At 42.5% G+C, this 16,907-nt stretch overlaps 2 protein-coding genes across 2 annotated transcripts; both read left to right on the top strand.

Moving 5' to 3' along the window:
- The first annotated feature begins 104 nt into the window (after positions 1 to 104).
- On the top strand, positions 105 to 4,250 carry LOC120567697 (coatomer subunit alpha-like). Its single transcript, XM_039814665.1, has 7 exons — positions 105 to 320; positions 1,181 to 1,294; positions 1,406 to 1,479; positions 1,749 to 1,829; positions 1,981 to 2,057; positions 2,313 to 2,422; positions 4,138 to 4,250. Exons 1-7 carry the CDS (start codon positions 281 to 283, stop codon positions 4,248 to 4,250), a joined length of 609 nt encoding a protein of 202 aa, XP_039670599.1. The 5' UTR covers positions 105 to 280.
- A 1,043-nt stretch (positions 4,251 to 5,293) lies between these two features.
- On the top strand, positions 5,294 to 16,766 carry copa (COPI coat complex subunit alpha; the record flags this gene model as incomplete). The annotated part of the gene is made up of 23 exons (XM_039814664.1): positions 5,294 to 5,543; positions 6,212 to 6,430; positions 7,249 to 7,399; positions 7,520 to 7,586; positions 7,710 to 7,785; positions 8,048 to 8,130; positions 8,237 to 8,462; positions 8,892 to 9,030; positions 9,978 to 10,140; positions 10,359 to 10,505; positions 11,144 to 11,333; positions 11,448 to 11,543; positions 12,182 to 12,270; positions 12,405 to 12,528; positions 12,709 to 12,798; positions 13,447 to 13,550; positions 13,751 to 13,897; positions 14,565 to 14,705; positions 14,879 to 15,061; positions 15,258 to 15,368; positions 15,526 to 15,687; positions 15,809 to 16,003; positions 16,374 to 16,766. Coding segments are annotated over 23 exons (3,213 nt in total), but the record flags the coding sequence as incomplete, so codon positions are not given.
- Between the last annotated feature and the right edge of the window lie 141 nt (positions 16,767 to 16,907).

Genomic DNA, 16,907 nt, shown 5'->3' with positions numbered 1-16,907 from the left:
TAGGCAGGGCGTGTGTCAGTTCAGTTCTATGTGTTGTAGTTCTATCTACCGCCGCCGTGGAGCTTTCTGCGTCAAATTTTCACTGCACAACTTTATTGTTCAAAACCGGAAGACAGAACGGGCTACGTGTCAGGGAAAAGGAGAATACAGCTAAATGGGCGAAGGCGATCAGGCCGCCTGAGTTAACTTGTCTGGAATATTTGAGTTGTTTTAATTGTTGGTTTGGGGTTAATTTTTGCCACGGCATTGACATTGCGACTTGTATTCTTGTCAAGTGACGATGTTAACAAAATTTGAGACGAAGTCGGCCCGTGTCAAAGGTAAGAGTTTGCCAGCTGCAGCTTAGAAGCTAACGTTAGCTAGCTGACGTTATCCGGTTGTTATTTATCCTTTTAAAGTTATGTCTGTAAATTAATCAATTTCTTGTTTTAACATGTTTATTTATCACAATATCACACATCTAAATCATTTATGTCATGTCTTGTGTTCAAATGTAGTGATGTTGAACGCCATCTCTTCGCTTCGTTAGCTAGCTCGCTATTTAGCTAGCGTTACTAACTAACGTTACAGTATTAAGCTAAACTTGACCACTTGACATGGTTTCCTTGCTGATTTCAAACCTTTATACAATCAGAGACCCGCGTACATAAAACATGAAGCAACAATTTAAAATGTACAATATCAATCGTGATAGCTACAATGATATGATGGATTGAAATAAGTCAATTAAAACAAATTAAAAACAGTCAGCGCTAAAATTAGAATTTGGACTAAGATTTAAGAAACGAGCCATTGTAATCAGAGTATCAAACTTCAAATTACACTGCAATTCATTCCAAATGTATGGTGCATATAACCTAAAAGCAGTCTTTCCCAGATCACTGTTATTAGGTCTAGGAACCTGCAGAACTAACCAATCCTGTGAGCCGGTATCATGTCTTCCAGCTTTCCAGGCAAAGAATGATGTCAGCTATAAGGGCCATTTTTGGACAATCCCTTTTTATAAATAAATAAAAACAAATGCTGACGTCTTCGGAAGAGAAGGACAACTCACTTTTTGATAAAGAATACATTTATGTGTGCCTTAGATGTTAGTAAGATGACATCTCATCGGCTGAGGTTTGATTGCCTGTTTTCAACTGATGTTATGAGATAGCTGATCAGCTGTTTTACATTTCAGGCCTAAGTTTCCATCCGAAGAGACCATGGGTTCTTGCAAGTTTGCACAACGGAGTCATCCAGCTGTGGGACTATCGCATGTGCACGCTGATTGACAAGTTTGACGAGCATGATGGTAAGGCAGTGATGTAGGCCGATGTAGTGTATAGTATATCATTATTGATTCTCCTTCCACACTGAATTCTTGATAGAAATGTGATGTAATTGATGCGCCCTTTGCCCACAGGTCCCGTCAGAGGAATTGATTTCCACAAACAGCAGCCTCTGTTTGTGTCTGGAGGAGATGATTACAAAATCAAGGTGAGCCCGCTTTTGCACTGGCATGTTGCCACGAGGAAATGTCACAAAGCTGACAGGTTTAAGCAGATAAGTTGCCCTGATGCCCACATCTTATCAAATGATCCACTCATTAGTTTTCAAGTTGAAATACTTAAAATTGATATCAGAGATGTGATGGTCTGTTGTATGGTGCCGCCATGTCTTGCTGATTGAAATAAGTATTCCATACAATTATTAGATTACATACGATATACATGTATATGCTGAGTAGATATTCCTGTTTTGACCAGGTGTGGAACTACAAGTTGAGACGCTGCCTCTTCACTCTCCTTGGACACCTTGACTACATCAGAACCACCTTCTTCCACCATGTGAGTTGTTGTGCCACTTTAAAGTTCATCTGCTTCCTATTTATTTCATCACTGATATTAAGACACAGCGTGACAAACGCTCTGTATCTTGTCATCCATGTGGAAAAAGTAAATCTGAAATGAATGAATTCATCCATCTCCCTTTCTGTAGGAGTACCCCTGGATTCTGAGCGCCTCAGATGACCAGACTATTCGCATCTGGAACTGGCAGTCCAGGACCTGCGTCTGGTAAGATGCATTGAAGTTTTTAAAACTGAGATACACTTTTTTGAAAGTTATTGTTTACCTAAACAAAATAATAATTATTAGGGATAATTGGGCATTTACATGTATTTTGATGTCATACCTTTGCATAAATCACATGGAAAATGTCAAGGAAAGCATTATAATGAGCATTGTTATTTCCCTGAAAATATTTAGACAACCTGTGTTCTAATTCAGAATGTATCCCCCTTTTATTTTTTTATTCCTCCTCATCCACAGTGTGCTCACCGGCCATAATCACTATGTGATGTGCGCCCAGTTCCACCCAGCTGAGGACCTGGTGGTGTCGGCCAGTCTGGACCAGACCGTGCGCGTGTGGGATATTTCCGGTGAGGGCCTGGGGACGGCTGGCCAGAGGACAGCGGGCTGGGTTAATGAAGGGGTGGGAGGGTAGAGTGGCACAAAGGACGAGGAAGAAGCAGGAACAGGATGACTGTCAAGTCTTGAACCACCTCTTCTTCCTCTCCTACTTGTAGGACAAATCTGTATGGGCTGTTTGCAGAAGCACCTCTCCTCCTTTCAGGAAAGACAGACAGGGGAAATAGATGTATTGTCAGAACAAATTTATAGTGTGGTATTTGTAAATGAAACCCTGCACTGTAAATAAGTGTTCTAACTGAAGAGTTTAAAGATGAGAGAGGTAGCCTATGAGATGACAAAATGGGGAGGTGTTTCTGTGGCTCTGCATGCTCTTCAAATCTTTGTATGTTATTTCTTGCTTCCTGATTCTTGTCTTCTCACTAACTAAACCATTAATTGACTCACATCTACTATCACTTTCCTACATCTCAACATGCATTAGATGTGGATCTGTAACCGTCTCCTGTCCTGTGGATATATTTGCTTTCTCATTTTCTAGCGAAGAGCATGATTGCCTTTATACATCTACATCATATAGCGTCCTAGCAGGGCGTAGGAAATGTTCCATGCACGGCATCCATTTAACATGAAAGGAAGGGTCACTTTGCACTCATACTTTCATTATAAGCCATATGACACAGTAAGTCCATACTGCTTGTCATACTGGTGTTTTACCTTTTTTTTGCATTGGTATAAAATGCATCAAGAAAAACAACCATAACTACTAACTGTTTTGCAAGCTTATCTTTTATAAACTTAAACTTTTTGAGTACTGATTATTGATTTTAAAATGTTTTTATACACCTCCTGGCATGACGTGCACGGCTGGCTCTACTACTCAAAATATAACCTGAAATAAACAGCCAGGTTTATATTTCTTGTAGCCAAAGTCCCCATATTGTTGCCAACTTCATTCCTAACCCGTAACTGTGACACGTCCGATTTTTATTAACTCTGCATGGGACTTAAATATCTGTGCAGAAACGTGCATGAGCCTCTAAGAAAAACTAAATTCATATTCCTGACATCCAACGCCCCATCAGAGCACGTCTTTACAACGCCAAGCACCACCCACCCCCATCAGCCGAGTCCACGCGCTCCCTGTGTCCACCTTATTCCATGCTCCCCCTGGAAACATCCACACCTGCACATGGGTTCCTAGTGCCATCTCTTTCCCCTCTGTGTCATCTCTCCATACTGTTGAACTACCTGTCCACCACATTGTTTTAATTGGGCAGGAATCATGAATGCAAGCTCTGTTTTCTCAATCATTTTTTCTTCCTCCTCATTTGAGTCTGGAAGGTAATCCGTATCTTTGACTGCTGTTCAGTCAAATCATGAGTAAGTGCGGTTTTCTTCTGTATGCAAGCGATTCATTAACCTAATCAAGCTAACTATAGTTTGGCTGATTGTTTCCAGACTCAAGTGGGCGGGGGGAATGAGAGAGCAGATGTTGTGTTGGTGTGTTTCGACCCTGTGTGTGTTCAGTAGTCCAACAGTTCTCCCTCTTTTATAATGTTCCTCTGTTGCCTCTCTCCTATGGTATTGCTTCGTATTTCATTATTTTAATAATTTGTACCTTGTTTGTCATGTTTTTCTTCCTCCCCTGTGTTGTGGTTGTGCCTTTTGTGTAACATGAATATGGCTCCTTCCTTGCACGCGATGCCATGAATGTTGGTTCCAGGTCTGAGGAAGAAGAACCTGTCTCCAGGCTCTGTGGAGACGGACGTGCGCGGCATCTCTGGCGTCGACTTGTTCGGTGCCTCGGATGCTGTTATTCGGATGCATATACCTTGAAGAGTTTGATATGGTAACCTGTTTTGGATAAAAATCAACCTTTTAACTACCACATTTAATAAAAAAAAAATCCTCCAATAACTAGGGCTGGGCAATATAGCCTGCCTATGGTCCCCCAGTAGCTAGAAATGGCGATAGGTGTAAACCGAGCCCTGGGTATCCTGCTCTGCCTTTGAGAAAATGAAAGCTCAGATGGGCCGATCTGGAATCTTCTCCTTATGAGGTCATAAGGAGCAAGATTACCTCCCCTTTCTCTGCTTTGCCCGCCCAGAGAATTTGCCCCACCCATGAGAGAGAGACATCATGGCTTTCAAACAAAGAGACTTCAGATACAGTATTAGGGGACCACTAAGGCCTATATAAAAGAGACTTCAGATACAGTATTAGGGGACCACTAAGGCCTATATAAAAGCATCCAAAAAGCAGCATGTCGTAGGAACTTTAAATCTAATTGTGATGATATTTTGTTAAGGCACCATTTGTCACCCGTACAATTTCGTGACAATGACGACATCGGGGTATTTGTTTTACAGTATTGTGATATTTGATTTTCTCCATATCGCCCAGCTCTCCCAATAACCCTTATAGTGGTAAGATGATGTTATGTTGGTGTAAAAATAACTTTCCACTGAAAAGCCAAAGAGAAACAAGCTTAGCATTGTAAAGAGATTTTCCAAATCGTTCATGGAAAATACCATCTAATTTAGTTAAGCTCAATGGGCGAAACTGTAGGTAAGTGTAGTAAAATATACATCACGTCCTGTGTGTTTTTGAGTTATTGCTTGGGGTCCTAGCCTTAGGAAAGAAAATGACATCGCCTGGGTTGGGTTTTAACATCAACAACAGTGGTATGTCCTTTAATTAAAGTAATGGAACATTGGGACACAACCAGGCACAGTCTCACTCATCTTTGGACTCCTTCACCTCTGATGGAATTAGCGTGAAAAAGGAATCACAATTTAAATAACTTCTACAATAAAGCTTTTTTTATGCCTTTTTTATTATCATTGTCCACTGGAGGTTAATTTGTTTTTTAGAAGTAATTTGTCACTAAATTAGATTTTATCCCAGAGAGCACCATTGGTGCTATCGTGTTCAGAAACCCTTCAGCGCTGGGCCTCAGTGGTGGCACAGCTCTTGTTGGATCTTCGTTTGGATTTGTGTGTGACGCGACTTTGTGCATCTGTGCCCAGGGTCACGACCGGGGGGTCAACTGGGCCGCCTTTCACCCCACCATGCCTCTCATTGTGTCTGGAGCCGACGACCGGCAGGTCAAGATCTGGAGAATGAACGGTAACTGGCTCAGAAATCACTAGTTTAACCTGCTGCTGCCCAGCAAGGGCCCATTATCAAAGCAGTTCAACTTTATACCCAGGATGGCACATCATCAACAACAACACAAACTATTTAAATGCATCTGCTTTTTCATCACGGCTTCCTTATGCTACTAAGTGCTTGATTTGCTACTTTAAAGCAGTAGTTTTTTTCAACAATGTGCCCCCTTTGAAATATATTTTTCCATCTTCTAAGTACCCCCCTGACCAGCACAAAACAGTTTTGGTAGAAAAAAAGCCTAGCTTTATAAAGAGGACAGTGCTGCGCTGTCTGCATCTGATTTACTAAACAACAATATTGTAACTGAAAAAGATTTTAATGCTACCAGTTATATTAAATGTTTAGAACCGCTAAATCCATTCATAATTATAGTGTATAATTATTTTAGGATTTCTGCATGACTGATGTTTATTTAATTTACCATTTTAAAAAACAAAACAAAAAAAAACCCTTACATTCCCCCTGCAGTATTCCAGAGTACCCCTAGAGGCATGCGTACCTCCATTTGAGAAGCATTGCTTGACAGCATCTGTCACCATATTCCTCTCCTACCCAGTGTTCACATTTCTCATCTCTCTTTTCACCCTTCATTATCTAATCCACACTCTCTTCCTCCCACGGTCCAGAATCCAAGGCATGGGAGCTGGATACGTGCCGCGGCCACTACAACAACGTGTCCTGTGCCGTCTTCCACCCGCGCCAGGAGCTCATCCTGTCCAACTCTGAGGACAAGAGCATCCGCGTGTGGGATATGTCCAAGAGGACCGGAGTGCAGACCTTCCGCCGGGACCACGATCGCTTCTGGGTGCTGGGGGCTCATCCAAACCTCAACCTGTTTGCTGCTGGTATGTGGTGACTCTGGTCTGCATCTGTACTAGGGCTGGGCAATATGGGAAAAATCTATATTATTTTTATTTTTTTTGGGGGGCATGTCTGCCTTTATTAGAGAGGAAAGCTGAGATATGAAAGAGGGGTGAAGACATGCAGGAAAACCGTCACAGGTCGGATTGGAACGCAGGACCTTCTGCGTCGCGGAACAAATCTCTGCACGTGTGCGCCCGCTCTACCAACTGAGCTAACCGGCCACAGAAATCGCAATATTTTTGACAAAAGACCTCAATGTCGATATTGCGAAGATATTGTAAGGTTGACGATTGGTGCTTTCACAAAATATCTTCACATTTAGATTTTTAGACAAATGACCATCATAATGTGGACATAATGACTAAGTGGTTAAAGGCAAATAATAGAACAGCTAGAACAGTCCGGTTGGTTCAGAAAATGAGTCACTTTACTGTAATGCAGCCTTTGAAACCAGGAAAAGACAAAACTTATGTAAAGATATTACGATTCTTCAAAATGTCACAATATCAATATAATATTGATATATTGCCCAGCCCTAATCTTTTAAAAAGTCATGATTTTGGTGTTGGAGTATGAAAGTTTTCAAATCATCCTGCCTCAAAGTACTCTGTGCCCTGTTTGTTAAGATGGCATTAACCGCTGACATTTTGGTTACCGCCTTACATGAAAATACATTTTCTGTGGTTTATTGCCTATCTGTATAAATGGCACCCTCCTCCTGCAGCAGAGGGACTTTTAAACGTTGTAACTAACGTGTATGTGACTATTATTCTGAAAGACTCTCTGTGTCCCCCCTCAGGTCATGACAGCGGCATGATTGTGTTCAAGCTGGAGCGTGAGCGTCCGGCCTACGCCGTGCACGGCAACATGCTGTACTACGTCAAGGACCGTTTCCTCCGCCAGCTGGACTTCAACAGCAGCAAGGACACTGCTGTCATGCAGCTGCGCAGGTAGGGTCATTACCAGCTCACCCTCATTCTGACTTGATTTTAGGATTTTTGTTATCTGGAAAGCAGTGTTTTATATATATAAAACACGTGCCATGTTTTATATATATTTGTTTGTCCTAGTGGGTCTAAGTTTCCAGTGTTCAGCATGTCTTACAACCCTGCGGAGAACGCTGTCCTGCTCTGCACTGTAAGTACTGTATCTCGCAATCACGCACACACGTTTGTTAATCCCTCATTGGTATCTACAGTACAGTCACTTAAATTCCCTTTTTTTCCATTTACATTATGTAATGCTCTTTACCTCCTGCAGAGGGCGACCAACCTGGAGAACAGCACCTATGACCTGTACTCTATTCCCAAAGAAAGTGACTCTCAGAACCCTGATGGTAAAGAAACGACTCCCTAAAGTTCTACTGTTTTTCCTCACACTTTGCCTTGTAAATGGTGAATTACTACTCAGTCATATTGTGTCTTTTTTATTTTTTAAAGTGATAATGTGTTATTAAATGTCACGTGTTGCTTGCTACTGTATCATTACTGTTACTTCTGGTGCATTTCCACTGCATGGTGGTTTAAATATACTTCACATAGCGGCAAAAGTAATACAGAATTCTGTCCATTATTTTTATTTTTTTCTTTCTTTCTCAGCACCGGAGGGGAAGAGATCCTCTGGTCTGACTGCAGTCTGGGTGGCCAGGAACAGATTTGCCGTCTTGGATCGTATGCACTCTGTAAGTCCATCTGCAGGTCTAGATAGTATGAAAATGTTTTGAGAAGGAACAGACTATTATCTTGACAAGGATTAACATGAACATTTCCCTCTACTTTTTTTTTTAGCTGCTGATCAAGAACCTGAAGAATGAAATTGTGAAGAAAGTTCAGGTGCCGAGCTGCGAGGAGATCTTCTACGCCGGGACAGGGTCATTGTTGCTGCGTGATGCCGATGGCGTCACGCTGTTCGACGTGCAGCAGAAACGCTCCCTGGCCACCGTTAAGATCGCCAAGGTCAAGTACGTGGTGTGGAGTTCTGACACCAGCCACGTGGCTCTGCTGGCTAAACACGGTGGGTAGATAAGATGGATAACTGCACGTGCACACAAGGACACTTATCACAGAGTCACAATATCTTTTATCTTATTCTGTCCTTTATACTTGTTTGTGCTGCCAGGGCTGAGGCTTGGAAACATCACTGAGACATGAGCTTTTCTGCATCAAATTGGGCTTAAAAGTCAAAGTTACTTGCACAAAGAAAGGGTTGCTGTGTGTTGTAAGGATTTAGTTTGAGGAAGATTGATTTGTGAATGTTGGTAAAAGCAGTTAATGAAAGGCTTTAGTACAGCTAAATGAATTGAGTATTGAAAATAATGCTGTCAAACAAGACGGCTAATGTCAATATGCTCTTGACGGCCAAAAGTTGAACCCAGACGTTTCTCTCTAGTGAATCTTTAAAAAGCAAGTGTAAATCTCTGTTGCTCTCTTTTTCATCCCTCAGCCATCATGATCTGCAACCGTAAGCTGGAGAGTCTGTGCAACATCCATGAGAACATCAGAGTGAAGAGTGGAGCCTGGGAAGAGAGTGGAGTCTTCATCTACACCACCTCCAACCACATCAAATACGCCCTCACCTCTGGGTATGTGCTGCTTAAAAAAAAAACAGTGTTGATTTATCCCAGTTATAACAAGTCTGTTATCAGACAGGTAAACTGCCTCCACTTTGTACAAGCCACAGCGGCAGAATCAACACTCAACCTGTTTCGCCTTCATAAGCAAAGGAGATAAGTAGAACAGCATAAGGTCTCGCTGAGATGGCAGCATAATTACTGGAAGTGTCATCAAATGAAGCGAAAATGTACCAGACTGGTGATGGGCACACATTGTTTTTCCGCACAGTGTCTTGACTGAGCTGATTTCAAAGATGAAATTTAGTTTTCTTTTTATAGTACAAAGGAAAAGCAACCAGCAGCACAGTGCTGCTGGTTGCTATTGTTTGTTCACACATTTCATTTGTTCACATATTTAACTTTTTTATATATGAAAACAAAAACTTTTCTGGTTTGTTTGCTGTATCTTCCCCAAAAAAAGGGAACCTGCAACATTAGATTTAAAGGTTTGGCAGAATGCCACACACCTCAACTGGTTATGGGGTATTTTCTGAAAACCTCTAACATCCATGCATCCTTGTCCGCTTATCCGGGTCGGGTCGTGGGGGGAGCAGCTCCAGCAGGGGACCCTAAACTTCCCTTTCCTGAGCCACATTAACCAGCTCCGACTGGGGCGTTCCCAGGCCAGGTCTTCCCTGAGGCCTCCTCCCAGCTGGACGTGCCTGGAACCTAGGGAGGCGCCCAGGGGGCATCCTTACCAGATGCCCGAACCACCTCAACTGGCTCCTTTCGACGCAAAGGAGCAGCGGCTCTACTCTGAGCTCCTCACGGATGACTGAGCTTCTCCCCCTATCTCTAAGGGAGACGCCAGCCACCCTCCTGAGGAAACCCATTTCGGCCGCTTGTACCCTGGATCTCATTCTTTCGGTCATGACTTCTGACATCTAACATGGTACTTTCATTGTGTTCCACTGTAGTGATCATGGCATCATCAGGACCCTGGACCTTCCCATCTATGTGACACGTGTGAGAGGAAACAGTGTTTACTGCCTGGACAGGGAGTGCAGGCCGCGCGTCCTCACCATTGACCCCACAGAGTACCGCTTCAAACTGGCCCTGGTCAACCGCAAATATGATGAGGTGGGTCTGGGGTCATCACGGTTTTGTGAATTATTATTATTATTATACTGTTCCTGATACTTTGCAATATTGTACTTAATGTGCAACAGTGTCAGAAGTGAACGTGGACTGCAGCAATTTTGCATTTCAAATTAACATTAACAAAATTAGCATTAACATTTTTGACCTCTTAAACTTTGTACTGGCAATTATTTATTTCCCAAATGCTGGTTCTCCAGGTGCTCCACATGGTGCGTAATGCCAAGCTGGTGGGCCAGTCCATCATTGCCTACCTGCAGAAGAAGGGTTACCCCGAGGTGGCGCTGCATTTTGTCAAAGATGAGAAGACACGCTTTAGTCTGGCTCTGGAGTGTGGAAACATCGAGGTGAGCTGCTGCTGGACTAGTCTATATCAATGGCGTTTCATTTCCGGGATTGTTCAGGGGGTGCAGGAAATGCCGCTGGATGTCAGTCACCTTCGGCTTCCTTTGTGTTGGCATTCTAAACTCTGGTGGATTTGAAGACTATGGTTAACTGCTCCTCAGATCTCTGCAGGATAAATCCAGACAGCTAGCTAGACTATCCGTCCAATCTGAGTTTTCTGTTGCACGACTAAAACAATTTTTGAACGTACACATGTTCCACCAAAACAAGTACCTTCCAGAGGCTATTTTGCAGATGCAGCGTTGCACCGTAGATTGACGATTTTGATTGGTTTAAAGAAATGCCAATAAACCAGAGCAGATTTTTCTCCCTTCCCGGAATGCTGTGTGGACTAGCCAAGCGAGATTACTGCTGGACAAACTGTATAATTAGGAACAGTTTCTTATTCATGATATGCATTATTTATTTATTTTTTTGCACATTGGCATACATGCAAACATGTTGATGATGCTGCTGCTGCTTTTCTGCTGAGCCAAAATTTGCTGTATGACAATTTCAGCTCATCAAGCTTTAGTTTGCATTCTCCTTCTGCTGTCTGGTTCACGTTTTTTTTAACATTCCTGTTTCTCGGTTCTTCCAGGTGGCTCTGGAGGCAGCCAAGGCCCTGGATGAGCGCAGCTGCTGGGAGCGTCTAGGTGAAGCAGCACTGCTGCAGGGTCACCACCAGGTTGTGGAAATGTGCTACCAGAGGACCAAGAACTTTGACAAGCTCACCTTCCTCTACCTCATCACTGGCAACTTGGCCAAGCTGCGCAAGATGATGAAGATCGGTGAGAGATGGTTCATTGAAGATTTTTCTTTGTGCCACAGATGTGGGGATTTAGTTGGAGGTTTGTGTGTCTTGTATGTCAGTGAACTAACATCTAATCTTCTTTTGTTCGTAGCTGAGATCAGGAAGGACATGAGTGGTCACTACCAGGCAGCTCTCTACCTGGGAGATGTCAGTGAGAGGGTCCGCATCCTGAAGAACTGTGGACAGAGTGAGTTACCATATCACATTGACTCCTATTTCCTCTGTTTTGTTCTTTCCACTGTTCTTTTTCAGTCGAATATGATTCATAATTGACCAGTTACCTGCAAACATCGGCCCTGGTGTCCACCTCATTGTTTAGCAATAACCGCCGTGCGTCTACGTTGTGGTGCTAGACGTGACCCAGCTTGTGCAATGTAACGAATGAGAACCACCTAAAATGACTTACAACCTCTATTTTGGCAATGTATTAGAATCAGGAAAGGGTTTATTGCCAAGTAAGTAACACTTAAAAGGAATTTGCCTTGGTGGTTGGTGCATACATAAACATATTAAACATTAATACGAAACAAACCATAAATACAGAAACAAATATATACATAATAGCTGTTTAACATGAGCAAATTGAAAAAGGAGGCTGAATGGCTTGAGTGCAGAATGTGCAAAAATGTATAGAATGGGCAGTTGTATAGTCCAGGATCTGTCTGGGGGGGGGGGGTAAATTTCTCATTTAAAGGAAATTAAACACCTACCTACCTAAAAATATTCAGACTTAAGCATCCTAACTTCCACCATGCCAAAACAGTGTTTTAAATTGTAAACCATGGAACAGGAGGCCAACAACTGTGTTTGTGTGCATGTTTCCAGAGTCTCTGGCTTACCTGACTGCCGCCACTCATGGGCTGGATGAAGAGGCTGAGGCGCTGAAGGAGACCTTTGACCCAGAAAAGGACACGGTGTGTTGAGAAAATATTCTCTGCAACATGGACCACCATGACATGCAGTTTAAAACTGAAGAAAGAAAGAAAGAAAGAAAGAGAGAAAGAAAGAAAGAAAGAAAGAAAGAAATTAAAATAATTTTCTCTTGTAGGTGCCAGAGGTTGATCCCAATGCACAGCTGCTGCAGCCTTCTCCACCCATCAACCCTCTGGACACCAACTGGCCTCTGCTCACTGTATCAAAGGGCTTCTTTGAGGGAGCCATCACAGCCAAGGGTGAGTCATCAGTCCTGACACATGCACATATAATATAAATACTTGTATACTGTGTGTGTGTGTGTGTATATGTATATGTGTATGCAAGTGTTAAAAGCCTAAATCAAATGTCTTGGGTAGGTTGTGGAAACCTGTGGCAGCTGACTTTGCCAGAGTGAGAACAGTGTGTTTCTGTTGTAGGGAAGGCCGGTCAGATGGCTGCCGACCTGGACATGGAAGCCCCAGGAGGCGAGGGCTGGGGAGACGATGCTGAGCTTCAGCTGGATGAAGGTAAATTAAGCGGAACTTCTAGAAGCTTTTATAAAACCTGACCTTGCAGTGAGCAGATTGGGTCATCCCATCACCAATACTACAACTTTGTATATAGAGCTGTAGCAATTCCACATTTTGCTGTACAATTAATTGTCTCAAACAATTGCAATTAACAATAATTGTCTCTTTCAGTTAAATTCAAAAACATTAATTTATTTAAAAAAATATTTTTAACAAATTAGTTTTTTAAAATGAATTCCAGGATACATCTTTTGGTGATTTCACTGTGATAATGTAATAACACAAATACACAGCCTATGAATTAAACCACTCCTCTTTATTATCACAAAAATCTAATTCTAACTGTATCCCCCCTTGTCATTTTTGTCATTTTTGTTTAGGGTCACGTGTATAGGGTCAAGTGCCAACAACTCCACCCAATAATCACTTATATAATTACAATTTGGCACATCCAAACTAAATCAACAATCATCATCATCAACAGTCCTACGTTAGGACCTTAGCTAATGTTAGCAATTAGTTGCGCTTAAACAAAGAAACCGTGAATATGTAAAATATTGACAATTAGACAATAATGTAATAATTGTTACAGGCCTATTTGTATAAATTAATATTTATCTTTCCTCATCTTTGTCTGTCTCTCAGATGGCTTCATGGATGCCCAGGAAGGGTTAGGGGAAGAAGGGGGAATGAAAGAGGAGGGAGGAGGCTGGGAGGTGGAGGAAGACCTGGACCTTCCTCCAGAACTGGTGAGAAGAGCTGCATCAAACAGTGTTAACACTAGACACAATAACATTGTTAATAGACCCTCCCAGGAAATGAAACTGACCAAATCCTGTCACCACTGTAGCTAATTGTTGCACTGAGAAGTTATTGTTGTGCTCTGCTACAGTATAACGATAGTGAATGTTGCAATTCCTCATTACAATGTCTGTCTCCCAACCATCAGGACATACCGACAGGTGCAGGTGGAGGAGCGGAAGATGGCTTCTTCGTCCCACCGACCAAGGGCATGAGTCCCGCACAGATGTGGTGCAACAACTCCCAGCTGCCAGTGGACCACATTCTGGCTGGCTCTTTCGAAACTGCTATGAGAGTATGTGCATAATTTTGATATTATTGTTTATTTTTTTTATGTTTTTAAAGGTCCAGTGTGTAACGTGTAACCAGTGCTTGTCCTTATTTTTCATGAATATTTACCACCACCATCACTTCCAAGTATTCCTTTTGGCTTGAAATTTTACATTTGCATGAACTGGGGTAGACATCTTGAAATACGTTAGCCGGTAAGGGACATACAGGACATACTGCTCCGCCTTTCGCGTTTTCGCTGTCACATGATAAACTCACAGCTGCTGCTAATGGGTATCATAGCTTCCCGGCCCCGGCAAGTTTGAAGAAGGAAACATGGAGGACCACAGGTATTCAAAATCCACATTTCAGGAATATGAGTCTTCTTCTTCAACCAGAAAAAGAAAAATGGATATTGAAAAGAGCAAGAGACCGGCGTCATCAGAAAAAAGCGTGAAGGCTACCGTAGCTGTAATACGTACCTTGAACTGCGTGGCGCGAGAGAGTTGATTGCAATATATGATCTCGATGCTAGATGGGAGAAATCCCCACACATTGGACCTTTTTTAAGTTTAAATGTTGTTATTTTTTAAACTCAAAGTGAGGTGTGGCCCAGCACCGTTTGGATGACAGTGTCGTTGTGTTAATTCACGCATTATGCCGGTATTAACTTTCCCCCTTCCGCACCACAGTTGCTCCACGACCAGGTAGGAGTTGTGAGCTTCACCCCCTACAAGGCGCTGTTCATGCAGACAATGTCCAGAGGCCGCACCTGTTACCTGGGGCTGCCTTCCCTGCCCTGCCTGCGTGGCCATCCCCAGAGAAACTGGAAGGTACAGCAGAAAGTTTTTATTTTAAATCCTCTCTTATTAAGAATCACAGTATGTTCCTCTAGCTGATGTGAATTAGCTTTCCATTTATTTAAATGAACTAACGGTTACTGGCTTTCCTGTTTCTAATAACATGTTTGAGTGAAAGTAAACCTACAAATACAATTACTTTTCAGGACTGTGGCGCAAAGCAAGGACTACCTGCTGTGGGCCTGCGCCTTTCCGACCTAATCGCCCGCCTGCAGCAGTGCTACCAGCTGACTACGTCTGGGCGGTTTGAGGAAGCTGTTGAGCGCTTCAGAATCATCCTGCTGTCTGTACCGCTGCTGGTGGTTGATAACAAGCAGGAGATTGCAGAGGTGAGCACCAATCCTGCTGTGAATTCCAATCAGTTAAAAGTCCAAATGCAGCACAAATTATTGCAATTTGCCATGCAAACCCATGTGGGGCTGCATGCTGCTTATTTTGCACATATACCTGAACATATTTACAAAGTTGACTTTGTTAAATGTGTAGGAGTCACCTGTATGATTGGGATCTGTGTCTGTGTTTCAGGCTCAGCAGCTGATCACAATTTGCAGAGAGTACATCGTGGGTCTGACCATGGAAACGGAGAGGAAGAAGTTGCCTAAAGAAACACTGGAGCAGCAGAAGAGGCTGTGTGAGGTAAATATCTGCGGCTTACAGACGTCGCCTCGGTTGAATCTCAAAGCTGTTGTTGTAGGCTGACCATCGGCAACATGCGTCCACAAAGTGGTAGTTATCCATACTTGGGTTTCATTCCTAAGATTAATTTTCTTGTGTGTGTGTGTTTTCCCTACAGATGGCTGCTTATTTCACCCACTGTAATCTCCAGCCAGTCCACATGGTGCTGGTGTTGCGCACAGCTCTGAACCTCTTCTTCAAACTGCGTAACTTCAAGACAGCTGCCAGCTTTGCTCGACGCCTTCTCGAGCTGGGGCCGAAGCCAGATGTTGCACAGCAGGTTGGTTGTGCGACATCCACAGCTTCATTTAGTGGGATTTTTATTGACTTTTTATTGTTTATCAGTTCTATACGGTTTTCTCATCTCTTACCACCGTGTTAAATCTCTCCCCACCATTCAGACCCGCAAGATTCTGTCAGCCTGCGAGAAGACCCTCACAGACGCCCACCAGTTGAACTACGATCCCCACAATCCGTTTGACCTGTGCGCTGCCTCTTTTGTCCCTCTGTACCGTGGACGTCCTGTTGAGAAGTGCCCTCTGTCTGGAGCCTGCTACTGCCCTACGTACAAAGGCCAGATCTGCAGAGTCACACAGGTAGGTCGGGACTATGGACCGCCATGTACAACTCCAGTCAACCTTGAAAAGCTCTTCATAATAATAATAATAGATTGCGTTTATATTATACTTTGTAAAAGCAACCTTGTTAAGAACATCGGAGTCACAAAGTTCTGAAGAGAAATATATATATATATATATATATATATACATACATACATACATACATACATACATACATACATACGCGCATGCATATATATACACACACTCTCACTCTGACATTTATGTTAAATTGTGCGTCACAAATCGTCATACCAACATATTGGAAAACAATATTGAGGGGCTTTCTGATGGTTTGTGTGGATGTCTGTAACCTCTAACCTTTAATTTCACTTTATTTTTGTAGGCGACAGAGATTGGTAAGGATGTGATCGGTCTGCGTGTGAGTCCACTACAGTTTCGTTAAGAGGATATGGGAGACAAAAAGAGAAGATAAAGACAAATGCATCCACTCACTCTGTAGAAATAATATGATTATTGACACGAGAAATGAAAGCAGATCTGTTTGCTCACAGTGATGTTAAACCTCTTTATTGCTTATAACTATCTTATTCCATGTATCACCTATCCTGCAAAAAGCTATTTCTTGTAAACGCTGCTGTCATCTCTATTGTGTGGCTTTATTAGAGTCGTAAACCTAACTGTTTTTGTTTGAAACGAATAATTCAGATCGAGCAGCACTGCTATGTGTAAATGGGGGAAAAAAATGAAAATAAAAATGCCTGTCTATCAACTGAAACATATTTGTGTGATGTGTTTTTGATGTGGTATGTGGCCACAGCTTTGTGCCCAATGCCATAGGATTATGGTTTTATTGTGTGTCTATATGTATAGATATATAAATAAAAGTAGATTAAGCATATCCAAAGTGCACCACAGG

The sequence above is a fragment of the Perca fluviatilis genome, chromosome 11 (assembly GCF_010015445.1).
Source record: "Perca fluviatilis chromosome 11, GENO_Pfluv_1.0, whole genome shotgun sequence".
In the NCBI taxonomy this organism is placed as follows: Eukaryota; Metazoa; Chordata; class Actinopteri; order Perciformes; family Percidae; genus Perca; species Perca fluviatilis.
This window is presented reverse-complemented; position numbering and strand designations above follow the sequence as displayed.

What these genes read in the sequence shown, in the direction of transcription:
- LOC120567697 (XM_039814665.1), top strand. Translation starts at nt 281, where the DNA reads ATGTTAACAAAATTTGAGACGAAGTCGGCCCGTGTCAAAG. An exon ending in GAACCACCTTCTTCCACCAT is followed by an intron (nt 1,830 to 1,980) that starts GTGAGTTGTTGT and finishes CCCTTTCTGTAG; the next exon opens with GAGTACCCCTGGATTCTGAG. An exon ending in CAGTCCAGGACCTGCGTCTG is followed by an intron (nt 2,058 to 2,312) that starts GTAAGATGCATT and finishes CCTCATCCACAG; the next exon opens with TGTGCTCACCGGCCATAATC.